Raw genomic sequence first — 16,894 nt, 5'->3', positions numbered from 1 at the left:
ATTTTGAAACAGTGGCGCCGATCCCTATACCTAAGTATGGCGACTGCCATAGTGAATTATGTTGTGGGTGGGTGGGTACTTTGTACTGGGTATGTGACACATAGCTTGGTACCCATGGCTCAAATATTATGAAAGAATAAAACTATATTTAGTATTATTAAATAAAAACACATCAGTTGCAAATGTTATGATACGCCGGTCGCCGATTACGCCGATACAAGACGTAGTCCGTACAGAGACGTAGATTATACGTATATAGAACTACGATAGTGCGATGTGCTGTAAAACCCAAATATATTTATTTTTGGATCATGTTGTGATAATATTCATTATGCAGTGGCTAGTCCTAGCTGTTTGGCTATGCCGCTATAGACGATATGATTATCATTTTTCAATTTACGAATTATATTAATTGACCATTGTTCATTATTTCTTTGGACTTGGCGTTGGCACTTGTACACGTGTATGTCTTAAATATTTTCTACTCGGTACTCCAGTTTTCAGTTTGTTTTTATTTAATTTGTTACCACATGTAATAAATAATAATTATGGATTCTACTAAACTAAATATTTGTCATTGCGGAAAAAATATGAGAACTTTAAACTCGCATAATTATAAGCTGCACATTAAATCATGCAAACAATACAAATTGTTTGAGAATGGTGTCAAAATCAGTACTTTTTTTAAGGTGAAAACTGTGGATTGTAAGTATAATTTTTATTTACTTATATTTTATTTATTTATTAAAATCACTTAGTAGGCACTTTTAATTTTTTAGTAAAAAAAGTTATTTGGTTTTTTTTTTCATTAAATGTTTAATACTTTTCTTAATGCTTAAGAGTACCTTTTTTTAAAAAAAAAAAAAATTAGATTTCTTTTACATATTTTTTTTAACTTAGGATCGCTCGCACGTTTTATTTTACGTGATTGTTCGCGTGTTAGATTTTTATAACTATATATTAATTTACTTATTTATATCAAATATCAAAATATAAATTGCATTTTATATGATTTTTATTTATTGCATTATAAACTAGAGACAGTATAGGTATATGAAATAATTTCACACCACCCTCTTCTTCAACCACAGAAATACTACTATATCTTCTACTCATAAATTTTACATGTTAAAATAATAAAAATAATAGCAATTTATAATGAAAAAACTTAAGTTATAAAGAACATAATTTTAATACCAACTAACTTAACTTCAGGTGAGTAAAATTTAATTTATTTAAAACAAATTGTATAATAAAAAATTTTTAAAAATATAATTTTTATTTTTTTTCATGAAAAGATACACCTAATGTGATTGATGGCACTATGTTGGAAAGACGTGATTGTTCTTCAGTGGACCATAATAGTGTAAAATATGTTAAAACAGATATTGACATAGAACCTTTAAAATTGATACCAACTAACTTAACTTCAGGTGAGTAAAATTTAATTTAATCAAAACAAATTGTATAATAAAAAATTTTTAAAAATATAATTTTTATTTTTTTTCATGAAAAGATACACCTAATGTGATTGATGGCACTATGTTGGAAAGACGTGATTGTTCTTCAGTAGACCATAATAGTGTAAAATATGTTAAAACAGATATTGACATAGAACCTTTAAAATTGATACCAACTAACTTAACTTCAGGTGAGTAAAATTTAATTTAATCAAAACAAATTGTATAATAAAAATTAAATTAAATTTTTTTTTTTTCATGAAAAGATACACCTAATGTGATTGATGGCACTATGTTGGAAAGACGTGATTGTTCTTCAGTGGACCATAATAGTGTAAAATATGTTAAAACAGATATTGATATAGAACCTTTAAAATTGATACCAACTAACTTAACTTCAGGTGAGTAAAATTTAATTTGATCTAAATAAGCAGTAGACACATTTTTCATTTGTATTTTATTCATATCCTCTAGGCCAAAAACAATTTTTATGAAATTACATATATACCTATATATATTTTTTTTTATTAGAAAACAAATTGACAAATGATCCAGGAATAATTTTTAAAATGAAAAATGTGGGACCAGAAATGAAGAAATTAATTTTAAACATGGGTCCTTGTCAACCAACTAAAGATGATTTTCCTGCTAAAACTTTTCCTGTCGATAAAAATGGCCGTAGTTTTCAAGATTTGTGGTATTTTCGTCTATTAACTGATGGAACTAAAGTACTTAGAGACTGGTTAACATACTCAGTAAGTCTTGATAAAGTTTATTGTTTACACTGCTTTTTGTTCGGAATAAATTTACATGATAAATTGGCTAAATCTTGGACCCAGGCTGGCTTTTCTACTTGGAAAAATGGAATTTTTGCTATACAAAACCACGAATTTGCTCCAGATCACATTTTATCATCCTTAAAATTTAAACTTAGAGAAACCAATGCTCCAATTTTACCAGCACTAGAACACACAAGGAAATTTCAAGTTACCTATAACAGACAAGTTGTTTTATAGCTAATAGAGATAGTACTTTTTCTTGCCCACCATAATTTGGCATTCCGCGGTCATCGAGAACAGTGGACAAATACTATAAAAGGCAACTTCAAAGATTTAGTTATTTTAATGTCAAAAAATTCCACTGTCCTGTTTGAACATATATCAAAAATTAAAAATGAAGGTAAACATCAAATATTGTTCATATCATGGCAAAGACAAAATCAATTATTAGAAGCAATTGCTGAAAATATTTCTACTAAAATTGTGTATGAAGTTCAAACTACTCACATATTTAGTATATCTATTGATTCAACTTTTGATGAATCTAAAAGAGAACAAGTGTCTTTTATAATTCGGTACATAGACGAAGCAAGTGGTACTGTAAAAGAAAGATTGCTTGCTCTAAAAGAATCACCGTATACTACAGGAAAAGTTTTATTTGATTTATTTAAAGATGTAATGGAAACTTCTAATCTTAACTGGAATGATAATTTAATTGGCCAATCTTACGATGGTGCTAGTAATATGAGGGGCAACTACAAGGGTCTTCAAGCACGCATTACAAATGACTGCCCTCATGCATTGTTTATCTGGTGCCACGCACATAGATTGAACCTTGTTGTAAAACAAGCAGTTTCATGTAATATTGATACTGTAGATATGTTTGGAAGCTTAGAGTCATTATACGCTTTTATATGGACTGCAAAAAAAAAAGAGTTGCAATATTTCGGGAATATCAGTTAAAAAGAAATTATGGAACACAATTACAAGCAATAAAAAGAGTATCTACAACTAGGTGGATGTCCCATGCAGCAGCTCTTGATACAGTATTGACATATTTTGAAAGTGTTATTGACACATTAATTAACATTCGTGATTTAGAAGGTCCCAGTGATTCAAAAGCTGGATCGACTGCAAGTGGTTTAATTTTATACTTTTTATCGTACAAATTTTTATTAACTGCATTTACTTTTAAAGAATTATTTGATATACTTGGACCTATGAACAAAATACTTCAAACTCGCGATTTAGATGTCATTACTGCAACAGCATTAATAAACAAAACTAAACCTAGAATAAAAAATATGCGTGAAGACAGTGCGTTTGAAAAAATACTTATTAAAGTTGATAATTTTATTGATGACCTAGAATATGAAATTGAACCGTTAAAAAATAAACGATTAAAAAGAGTTCCTAAAAGGTCTGGAGAATTGAGCATCGATGAATCTATAGTAGATCCAATAAAAAAGTTTAAAATAGAAACGTACAACACAATTTTTGATGTAACACTTCCTGAAATAAATAATCGTTTTAATGCCACTAGTTGTGGCGTATTGAACGATTTATCACTTTTAAGTGAGAAAAGGATTATAGAAGTAAGAGAAAGTAATGTGTTACCAGATGACTCATTTTTAGTATTTTGTCAAGTATATAATAAATTTGTTGATCGAAATGCTTTAATAGCAGAGTATTTACAATTTGTTGTTAATTATATAGAAATTGAATCTACAATTAAACTCAAATCCAATTTACATACAATCATAAATGAGGATGATTTAGATGAATTTGAGAATTCAGGCAATGAAAATGAAATTGTTTCAATAGATTTTGGTTTGTATGATGAAGAAGAAGATCAAACATTGAATTATTCAAAACAAAATTTAGCTAGTGTTGGAAAATTATTTAAACTCTTCTGTACAGCATCACTTCAAAATGTTTTTCCAAATTTATATTTAACATTGAAAATTACTGTTACACTTCCTGTGTCGAGTTGCACTGTTGAGAGGTCATTTTCTAAGCTTAAATTAATTAAAACTAAGCTTCGTACAACTATGTGTCAAGACAGATTGGAGCAAATGGTCAAAATAAGTTGTGAACCTGACATATGTATTGATAAAGATAAAATAATAGATATATTTGCAAGCAAGTCAACACCACTTACTAAATTATTAATTATTTAAATTAATTGTATTAACAATAGTATATTTTGTAAACATTATAAATTTTAATTATTATATATTTTAATTTTTCACTTTACTATTCATAAAATAAATTTATTAAGAGTTATAAATAAAACAAGTTTTAGTTATAATTCTTTAGTGTGTGTGTATATGTTTTATTAATTTAGTCTTATATAATTATTAAGGTACCTACTTATAACTTAATATAATGTAATGTATAATATATATATAATATTATATATTATAATGTAGTATAATTAATATATGTTAATATAGAAGTATATTATATTATACATACATATATGCATTACCTAATATAAATTATGAATATAATAATATGAATTATAATGGCAAAATTTCAGCTCTGTGTACACTAATTAGTAGGTGGGTAGGTATAATATTAAAATTTGGTATTCGCCATACTGCATTTTTTGTAGTTCGGGGCCACTGTTTTGAAAAATTATAAGTTCGTGGGCTCGAAGGCGACCTTTTTTACATTATATAATTCGTGGCGCTAATCGCCACTGTTTTAGTTTTATTATCATACATATTATATTACATTTGTGTGCGCCAATCGCCAAAAAACATTCTTATATATTTGTATTATATTATATTGTTTTATAGGCGCTAATCGTCACCTATTTTTTTATATTTATTATTGTATTGTTTATAGGTGCTAATCACCTTATTTATTATTTTTGTGTATTATTTCAATTGTTATTTTCGTGTTGTGTGTGTTAATTTTTCATAGGATAGTTTAGGTAGCAGCTGGCCAGCCAAGCACCTACAAAATTGTGAGTTTTATTTATTTTATTATTATTTATATTTATATTTACATTATTATTGGGAAAAAGGAGCCATAAATTATTATTTTATTATTGTTACCGGCTGTGTCAAATCATTTTTACTTGTTAGGCCAAAAGGGCCGTGAATTATTATAGTTTTGTTAAATTATATACCTAGCCGTTATTACCATTTAAACTGAGTTACCATTTTTTTGTAGAGTTACCTATCCGTTTTAGAATTTAAGTTTTACACACACACAATAATACACACTTACACACACCACTGCACACTAGCACTCTTTGGTTTTGCTCGGCGACCCCGTCCACTTCCTTAGAGTCGCTATACACACACGCACACATCTACACAAGTCGGTCGGTGTGTGCGGCGCACAGTGTTGCCAGATGAAAATTTAAGAAATCTCGAAATTTAAGTAAAAAAATCCCCAATAAAATATTTGATTTAAAAAGTATTTTAAATTAATTTTATATATTATAACTTTATAACTATATCAAACTTTTGTTCCAATTCTTTTTGCTAAATAATATAAATTATAAAATACAATTTGTATAACAAATCAGATGATTGAATTAATAAAATAATATTAAATCAATATAATAATCTAATTTTTTTTTTCATTCCTTTTGACAATTATTGTAATAAACAATTTATAATATAATAAAATAAAAATAATATAAGACTTACCTAAGAATCGAACTTTTTTTCCAATTCTTTTGGTAAATAATATAAATTATAAAATACAATTTGTATAACGAATCAGATGATTGAATTAATAAAATAATATTAAATCAATATAATAATCTAATTATTTTTTTTCATTCCTTTTGATAACTATTGTAATAAACAATTTATATTATAATAAAATAAAAACAGTAAACCTAATAATCAAACTTTTTTTTATTCCTTTTGATAAATATTATAATAAACAATTTATAATATAATAAAATAAAAACAATATAAGATTTACCTAATAATCAAACTATTTTTCTAATTCTTTTGGTAAATATAATAAGATAGAATTATAATAATATAATGATAGAAATAATAAAACAAAATTTAATCAATATAATAATCTAATTATTTTTTTTCATTCCTTTTGATAACTATTGTAATAAACAATTTATATTATAATAAAATAAAAACAGTAAACCTAATAATCAAACTTTTTTTCCAATTCTTTTGGTAAATATAATAAGATAGAATTATAATAATATAATGATAGAATTAATAAAACAAAATTAAAACGATATAATAATCTAATATTTTTCCAAATCCTATACTATGTTTTTATCTAGGTACTTTGATTGTGGAATACTTATTAGTATAAACTATAGATATAATATACAATGAGGTTAGATCGAAAACTAAATTTACAAACTTTTATTATACATAGTACTATTCAATTTTTCAATCATAGCTGGTACTACATAAAATTCATAACAGAATTTATTTGTTGAATTTAAAAGATTTTTGCAATATAAAAGTCCACTAAGAACTTCTGTGGATAATCGATTTCGGCTTTTAGTTTTATTTAAATTTATAGCACTAAATATACGTTCAGTCGCTGCACTACTGTGAGGTAATGTAAAGAGAAAAATGACAAGTTTAACGAGGTTGGGAAACATTTCTTCATCATTACCCTTCTTCAGTAATTTTACTGCCCTCCAAAACTCAACAGCATCATCACTTTTATTAATTTCTGTATGCCTAAGCATTCTCCATTCAGAGTCTAATTCATTTAAATCAAGACCTAATATAATGTGAAAATCTGAAGCCGCATGTGAAATGGATATTATATTCATATTTTTTGGATCAAGAAAACCCAAATTTTTCAAGCTTTGAACATATTTTGAGTTGAAAGGGAAACGTTTATAAAATTGATGACAACATTCAACCAAAAAGTTTAAACAGTTAGTTAAAAAAATGTCCTTGTCTGTTTTTGATAGAAGATTTTTTGATAATTCAGCCATACAGTGAGCTCCAAGATACAATTTATCAAGTGGTAAAAAATTTGAAGGATTTCTATATTGAATATGAGGTGTGTCAGTATTTTTTATATAGTCATATTTCATGTAACTCTCTAAAATAGTTTTATATGTTCTTTCCATATTGGAATAGATATAATGGATTTTTGGTTTTTGGGATTGGAATTCAATGTTCAGATTTGTTAAAATTGGTAATATGAAGTTTAAAAAATGTAAATATAGTTCATTAATTGGATTAGAAAGTTTTTGATAGATAGTTGTTGCCTTATTATCAAGTAGATGTTCAGCTTGGAAATATAATTTAATTGATTTATACAAGTCAACCATTCTTTTAACACAAGCATGAAGTGCTAACCAACGTGTTTGTGATGGCTGTAATAACTTATATGGTTTCATATCTAAGAACTCCTGAAATTCTTGAAATTGTTTCTGCCTTTTGGAACTAAATTTCATATAGTTATACACTTCGTTTACAAGATTTTCAACATCGTTCGGCAGTTTTTCACACGCGTATGAAGCACACAACGCTAACGAATGGCATAAACATTTAATAACGAATAAATGGGGAACATCTTGTTCTAATAAGGTCTTAACAGAATGCTTATTACCAAACATGACGTTTGCCCCGTCAGATGCAAAACCAGCCAAGTTATGTTTATAAGGGATATCATGTGTATTAAAAAAATGTATTATAGCATCATATACGCCTTTAGCACTAGCATCTGAAACTTCAATTAATTTCACAAATTCATCTTTAACTTCAAAGTTTGAACTTTGAACCATCCGGGATACTATAGCCAAATGTTTTGTACTGGATTTGTCAGTTGACTCGTCAATCATTATTGAAAATGATTGTTTTTTCATTCGATCTATAAGATTTTCAAATTCATACTTACCAATGACATTATTTGTAATTGCAGTCGCTTTAGTACGGTTACATGTTAGATTTTTTACGACATTAGATTCAGGACAGATGGATTTAAAGAGGGATACAAGATGATCTGATGTTCGTAAAGCTATATTGTGCTCTGAAATGAACATAGCAAGGCGTATTTCGGCTATTTTGGTGTCTTTATTTAAATTATTAGTGTTATTATATGCGGCAATATTATTTATTTTAGTATTATTTTTAATGGACTTTTCAGTAATTTTATGTTTTTCAGAAGAAAAATGTTTCTGTACAGCGGATATCCCTCCCAAATAGTCTTTTTTGCATAGTTTGCAGTTAAAGTATTCATTACCTTTTTTATTAGGGGTAAGCCAATGAGAATAATCTGGATTTGATAACCATTCCGTTCGAAATTTGTGTGTATATTTTTTTTTCGAAGACTTAAATTTTTTTGCTGATCTAGCTTCTTCGGAGCTACTTAAGTCATCTGACATTATAAAAATTGAACGAAACAAACTTAAAACTCAAAGTCCAACTCGGAAGTCGGCACTCGGCAGTTACTCGATTTTTAATCATATTCATCGAAAATCCATATAGATAAGTATTTTTATCTATGTTGATGTGGTGATATGCATGCTATCACCACTCGAATCTAAACTCTGATACCATAGTCCGTGATTTATAACAGTAAATGACCAAGGTTTTTAGATAATAGATATTATAATCTAAATATCACGAGTGTAGAATATATCTGATATCTGCAATCGTGCTAAAAGTCTTTGTGAATGATATCATAAATCATAATTACGTAACTGATACTATATAATATAGACAGTATAACAACTATAACAGGACAATAATTATAAAATTATTCAAATTAATGTATATTTATATCTAAATGTAATAAATTGAAAAATCTCCAATTTTTCTTCATTTATAACAAATCCTCAAACTTTTCCTCAACTCTGAAAAATATTAACAAAAATCTCCAGATTGGGGAAAAATCCCCAAATCTGGCAACGCTGGCGGCGCACGAAGTATTTTGGTGACCGGGCGCCACGACGTGTGTGAAGTTGGGTGACCAAAGCTAGGTGACTGTTTTTCAGATGAATAGTGATAAGAAACCTTGTATGTGTTGCTGCATTATGTTTAATTCCAGGCGCCAAACATTTATATTGCCATTTCTAAGTTACTTCACCGTTATAAAACACAAGATAGCGCAAGGATAAAAGTCCAAGTTTATTCATCACTGGTCTATAATCATGTGGTGGATGTGGAATTTGCAAAATAAATGACGCCGATGAACAAAAACGCCTCTGAACTCTCTCAATGCAAGAAGAGTCTGCGGCCGTAAAAGGGTCCCACAAAATGGAAGAATACTCTAAAAGAGGCCGTACAAGGGAGCAATATAAAGCTTTGAGAGAACTAGAGAGCCTAAATTCTTTAGAAGTGCGTATGACAAACCGAGCATCTTTAATGCACGACTGCAAACAGCCTCAATATGGTAGAAACTATAAATATATTTGATTATAAAGTTATAACTTGTATGAATAATATTTTAATCTTCTAGATTAAATTCTATTATTATAGACGATAACATTCAGTATAATATATTATATATATTAGTATCAAATTTATAATTAAAAGTTTTTACATAGAATTCATGACCTTGTAGGCCAACGGACATATTGTTATAACATATAACGTTTATTTTTAGTTGATTAATGATTTCCCATTAAGTCCATTAAGAGGACCCTATACCCGCATTTGGTGTTGTCCGCCTTACACACGCGTAACATAGTAAAAACTGTTTTGCGCTGGACAATTTTACTCCTTGATATTTATATCTAAATTACCAAAATTTTAAATAATTGCATTGAGAATAATTTTACCTGTGTTGTAGTTTTATTTTTATTTTTTTTTTTGGTAGTGGCAATCAAAGTTTTGAGACTTGTCATAAATTAAGTTATTATGTATGCATAAAAAAATAAACATATAACTGCATAAAAATATAAAATAGTCAAGTACAGAGGTTAAAATTTCAGTCACAATACCATTTGCAGCTTGCTTCTGTTAAAATACTAAGTCCTTCATCCACAGCGAACGTTCTTATTTACCTATCGTTTAAACATTTAAAAGTAAAGTTGTATTTTTGAAAATGATTAATTTTTGTACGATGTTTCTGAAACTCGGGAATTGGACAGTTTTTAGGGCAAGTACATAGCTTTTGTAATTACTACCTTGCTTATTACTTTCCTTGGGTTGAAATATAAGTTACTTTTAAAAATAGTTATAATTACATTTTTAATACATAAAAGGTACATGGTTATTAAGGTATATGCACCTTAATAACTAAGTTCTCTATCTAGCTATCAGGATTTGTATATCCCAGTAGCGAGTAGGTACAATACTACAATGATTATCACTATTATTATCTTGGGTTCGAACGATATCGAATTTATTACTTTTAACTTCTGGTCTTTATATGTATTTGATAAGTATTATTATGACCATTGACCAGTGCCGTGATCACCTTCAGTGGGGCCAGGCCCGGGGACTAAGGAGGGGGCAGAGGGGTCGCGTCCCCAGGGCCCACAATGTTATGGGGGCCCCCCTGACAAAAATTAAGAATTCTAAATATCATTGTCACAAAAAATTAAATTAGGTATTAAAAAAAAGTTATATCGTATAATATTAAATAATTAAGTATGTTTTTGACGTTTTTGTGGAATATACAGTATTTCACTATTACCACAGAATAAAGAAATTACAGATATTACAGTGTGTATTTCTATTCTCGATGGTTGAGTTTGATTAGCGATAGGTTAGGTTCATATATCAATAGTTTTGTTAATAATTTATTATTCGAGTTTTTATTGTGTATAATCTATTTATAGATTGTTGAGGCCTGTAGCGCGTGTGGGAAATGTCACTATAGTGATCATTCTGTCTGACAGAATAATGCATGATAACAAATAATAATACTTATTGTGTTATTATTTTAAATCGTGATTATTGGTACCTACGTCTTATGAGTGTTGTACTTTTGTTGTATACTTCTTATTCTATCAAATGACAAGAGTTTAGAGTACGCATTAGCTCATAGATATTAGACACATCAACATTTAATTATCTGTACGGGCTATACGAATTTTTTATTTCATATTTTTTAATTTGTTCAATTTAGAGAGTATTGGGATCTCAGTAAACCACCATTTGATGCTTCAAATGTGCATAAAATATTAGAATGGTTTGAGGAAACAAAAATAAAAGATGTATTTCCTAATATTTTAATTGCAATTCGATTAAACTTAACAATTCCTGTTGCAAATTGTTCTGCTGAACGGGCATTTGTTTGTTTGGAGTACAATTTTGTTTTTTTATATATTTTTACCTGACTTGAAAAATGTTTTGTTTTTACTATCTTTTCTATATTTATATGTATTTAACTAAAAAAAAGCGGGCAAGTGGGTACCGCTCTGCTGTACATTAGGTGCCGTATGGATCATTATATACATTATAGGAGGGTTAAATTTGAATCCAATGATAATTATCATTGTATACGAAAAACGATTCTGAACGAAGATGATTTGTCAGCCTAGGATATAATTTCCAGTGGTTGGTGAAAAAGGTGGTTTGTATTTTAATGGCCTGAATACATCAAAATTTAAGTTATTTTATAATAATTGTAAGCTAAACTTATGAAAAATCTTGTATTAAATTTTCAACAATTAGATACTTATACAAACATTTTTATGAATTATACCTACAAAATAATTTGCAAATATTCATGCTTTTGACGAATTTTTGTCAATATTTGAACTTCAAATGCTAATAAAAAAAAATTGTGCCTATTTATTCTTATAATTTTTTGATCACTATAAGAATAACTTATGAGGAACTTTGCATTAAATTTTCAAGTATTTTGATAGGGCCATAAAGATTTTATCGACACATAAAAAAACAATTTTCAGAAAAATTGAAAATTTCAGTTGTCTATAAATAGGTAGCTCCCCATCACCCTCGTAACTCATAAGTGAGCACATTCGATAATTATGTTTTATGATTCATTCAGGAACTGACCAAGTGTTAAACAATACAACTAACAGAGAAGTGTTGCTCTTGTAGGAGTGCATTGAGGTTATGAATTAAAAAATAGTTAAAACTTGGCCACAATGAAGATTTCACTACTTTGATAGGCCAACTTTTTTGGGAGGGAGCTTGGAACTTGGCCTTTTTTAACTGTTATGTTTTTGTTGGGGACATCATTTATTTTTGCGGGCTTTTTACCTTTTACAACTTTGTTTGTATCCACCATAATTTAATCGGTTTTATTTTTCTACGGTGATTACTCTGAAGGATGGAAAATAAAAATCTTTAATATTTAAGTATAACATAATATTCTTGTTTATATATATTTCTTTATTATTTTATAATACATAATATAACTATAAACGTCCAAGTAAATTATCGAGCGACTGCCGGAACGTATATCTATATTATATCGTGGTTCGTTCGATCGCACGGCGTACACAACACACACACAATACATACAGATCTGATATATTTTATACGAATACGGGTGACGATCGATTCGTACTGGAACGATAGTGTAATTATAAATTTATAACCAGTCACTGTGAATATTTTTAATTTTTATATAATATACTCGTACGTACTATGTATTATACTATTATGTACGCATAAGAATTAATAAGATATAATAAAAACGATATTTCGTCAACGAAAATTTATTTTCATAATTTTTTTTTTTTTTTGTCTACTTTTTAAAAACGGGACATTTTAGCGTCCCGAAGATTCCACGTTTAACAACGGGACTGTCCCGTTCAAAACGTGACGTATGGTCACCTTAAAATGAATATACCTTACCTATAATAATATGATATTGTTGACCTCATGACAAAATATGTTCAATGTTGTAATCTAATATAACTAAATATTATTTTCGAAACATTAAATATAAATAAATTATTCTAAAATATAAATGGAATTAAACGTGATCTATAGAGCGTAAATTTGCTATGTTACCCACTTGTAAGACGGAGACAACAATAAATGGTTTTTTTTTTTAATTATGGAAAACTAATAAATACTAAATAGTAAATTTTCAATATTATTTGATTGAAAGCTAAAAAAGTAAAAACCATTTTGATACCTATTTTATGGTTTTATAGAGATGGACTGTGCTGAACTATAGAAGTCTATTGTGAACAATGTATGTAATGTAGGTAAATAAAAAAGAACCTCGAAGAAACTGTTTGAGATGTTACCTAATGTTATACTTTATCGCATAAGCAGAATAACATCTACAGTAAAGCATATGTTATTTATAATAAAGCTTAAATAAATTTAATAACTTGATCCATATTTTTATTTTAAATTTAGATTATTTATAATATAATATTTATAATAGTACGTGGTAGTAAAACATTATGCCGCGTGCCTGCGTAAACGTTGAGAATGTTGCTATAGCGTTAGCGTCAATCAATGCCTTATTGCCTTCTGCCTTCATTACTCAATCAGCTTGCGACCTGGGCGCATCGCACACTAGATTCCGACTCTAGAAAAAAAAATTCTTAAATAAAGACTGTAAGTACAATACTTCTAGTATTTAATTTATTTAATGTTTTAGGTTTCTTTGCACGTATGTTCAATGTTAAATTAATTTAATGGTTATAATTAATTTGGTTACATCAATTACAATTTTTGAATATGATTAATTTATAGTTAAAAAAATTACAATTTCACGAAACACATGTTCTAAAAATCAAAATTTAAATAATTTTTCCACCATTCTATATTTCTCTAAGTTTATTTGATTGCTTCAATATTTCTCGTGGGACATGCTGTATTTTAAATCAGTGAAAAAAATCGTTTCTTCAAATATTTTTATTTAAATTACATTTGCGTTAGATACTTAAAATTATTTTTATCACGTTACATTATTATTAAATTATTTTGTAGGTATAATTCATAAAAATGTTTGTATATGTAGCTAAGAGTTGAAAATTCAATACAATATTTTCCATAAGTTAAGCTTATAATAATTATAAAAGAACTTAAATTTTGATGTATTCAGGCAATTAAAACATAAACCACCTTTTTCACCAACCACTGAAAATTATATCCTAGGCTGACAAATCATCTTCGTTCAGAATTGTTTTTCGTATGCAATGATAATTATCATTGGATTCAAATTTAACCCTCCTATAATAATATATAATAGTGATGCACGCGGCACCTAATGTACAACGGAGCAATACCCACTTCCCCACTTTTTTAAGCTTAAAATTACTTATATTATTTATTATTATTATATATTTAACTAATTATTATATTGTATTGTAAAGTAAACATGAATTAAAATAACAAAAATTAATATTATAGTCTGCATATTAATTTTATAAACGTTCCGGTTCGTAAAATTTTCCATTTCAAGCACTGGGTATTGTTAACTATTATCGGAATTGAAAATAATTAATTGTCTTTTTTTTAATTTTTCTGGAATATCTTAACGGCTTGTTTTAGTAATACATTCAAATAAATAAATAATTAACATGGAAGATAACGCGATTATGTGTTACTTCGTAGAAATTACTTTTAAAAAGTAATTGCGTTACTTTAAGTAAAATGTAATAAAATTACTACTGCGTTACATACCTACTGAAAAAGTAATTAGTAATTTGCGTTACGTTACTACCTACCCATTCTGTTTAGTGCATAACTTTTAAAATCATTTTGTCACATTTATTAAATTATGAATAATGAATGAGAACGGCCTTTTTCAACTGATGTTTCATATGTATAATTTAAACTTAATGCTAGAATTTAACTTATGTTTAGATGTCCGCTTATATCTACAATTATAGCGGTGGCCAGAGGCGACAGAGGCGGGGGCAAATGGCCCAACAACAGGATTAGTAAGTCACCAATGAATACACCTACTAATTAGTTTTAGATTCTGAATTTCTGAATGAAGTGATGAATGTATTGATTTTACAATATGTATTTTTAAATTTTTTTTTGTCCGTGTACAATGTACATGATAAATAGCAAAATTTTATTTTTATTCTTTCAAAATGGTAGACACTTTGATTTCCAACTTCAGTAGCTTTTTCGATAGAAAGGTGAAATTAATGTATTGGGGAGGTCAAAATTAAAATTCTCTGTAATTTTCTTAAGTGCCAAAAAAAAAATTCAGGATAATCGGTAACTTTTAGCATAATTGATTTTGGATTTTGTAACCTAAATCAAATCACTGTTGATACATAACATTTTCACTGAATGTTTATATTAGCGTTTGCTACAAATCTTAAAATTTTCCAAATGTTTTAGTTACTTCAAGCTGTCAATACAATTCTATTCTTTGGGTCAAAAAGTTTGAAAATGTATTTAATATACGGTTCACTATAAATTGATATAATAGCGGTTGGAAAATATTAAAAATATATGCATGGTTTTTTTTTTAGAACTGTTTAAGTTCAAATTTTGACAAAACGCACTAAATTGAAAATTTTCAGATTATTTAGTTAAAATATCCTTCACTGACAAATCGTCTTCACTCAGAATCGTTTTTCGTAGGTATACAATTATATTATCATTGAGTTCAAATTTAATACCATCCATTAGGGTAATTCACTTATAACCTACTACACAGCTCTAATTCACTTACTCTCTTTTTATGGTTTTGATTTAGTTCTATCTTAATATATTGTATTGTAAATGTAATGGTTGTATCAAGTCAATATCTGTGTCAAGTGTATCAAACCTTACTCGTGTAATAACAACAAATTAACTAAAACGCAAGTGTATACATTTTTTCTTTTATACTTCGCTATTAAAATACTTTTTAAGTACTTTATTGATTTGAACCAATAATGATAAAGCTCTTTTTTCAACTTAATATATAATTTATACCTATTAATGTTTAATCAATGTAACCAGACAAATATTAGGGGTGTATCTATTTGTGATTGTCCATTTTTCAGTCCACCTATAGAAAAGAACTTGTTCAACATTTTCATTTGGAATACCATTTATTGCGTTCACTTTGTATTAATTTCAATTAAAAAACTACTGATTTTGTTTGTTTTTCATACTTATTATTATAAATTAAACAGTTAGTGATGTTATTTTAGGATTTAGTTACATAGCTTTAATATATTAGATATAACGTCTTGTTTTAAAATAACTTTATTGCTCAAAATCTACTGAGCAAAATTATGTCTCCCAGCAAAATATGGGCTTCCTGAAATTAGGTATTTAAATTTATCATGGATATGTTTTAATTTCAATTCTTTTGATCTTCTAGAATGCAATTTTTGCCAAAAAGTTGGACACAAATCTGCTGACTGCTGGCATAATCGGTCAGCAGCAGCAGCAACAACAAAAGAAGATGCTGCTAATGTAGCAGCAAAAAAGGTAGAGAGGGCAAAAAAGGCAATAGAGGCAGCTTTAGCCTTGGCTGAAAAGCTTCAAGCTGAGGCTGCAAAGCTTGAAGCCGAGGCTAATGCTGCCTCTGCTGTCTCTGCTGGCAGCAGCAGCACCACCAGCACCACCACCACAACAACAACAAATTAATAAAATTTGTTTTTTATTTTTAGTAAAAAAAAAAATAAAATAAAAAAATATTTAATATAAAATATATGTTTTTATTTCTTAGTCATAAATTTAAATTTAACATTAGTGTTTGTCATGGTTAATATAATCATTAATCATTATATGATAATCAAAAAGTCATAACCACATTCATCAATATCAAAGAGTAACTTTTAAA

The 16,894-nt window shown here is 27.8% G+C and overlaps 1 protein-coding gene across 1 annotated transcript; it reads right to left on the bottom strand.

Moving 5' to 3' along the window:
- Nucleotides 1-5,156: 5,156 nt before the first annotated feature.
- LOC126554658 (E3 SUMO-protein ligase KIAA1586-like) lies at nt 5,157-8,048 on the bottom strand. Its single transcript, XM_050209713.1, has 2 exons — nt 6,863-8,048; nt 5,157-5,203 (listed from the first exon to the last, which is right to left on the bottom strand). Exons 1-2 carry the CDS (start codon nt 8,046-8,048, stop codon nt 5,157-5,159), a joined length of 1,233 nt encoding a protein of 410 aa, XP_050065670.1.
- Between the last annotated feature and the right edge of the window lie 8,846 nt (nt 8,049-16,894).

This window comes from Aphis gossypii, unplaced genomic scaffold (genome assembly GCF_020184175.1).
Source record: "Aphis gossypii isolate Hap1 unplaced genomic scaffold, ASM2018417v2 Contig00572, whole genome shotgun sequence".
NCBI classification, from domain to species: domain Eukaryota; kingdom Metazoa; phylum Arthropoda; class Insecta; order Hemiptera; family Aphididae; genus Aphis; species Aphis gossypii.
Note: the sequence above shows the minus strand (reverse complement) of the source record. Positions and strands in the feature narration are given on the sequence as shown.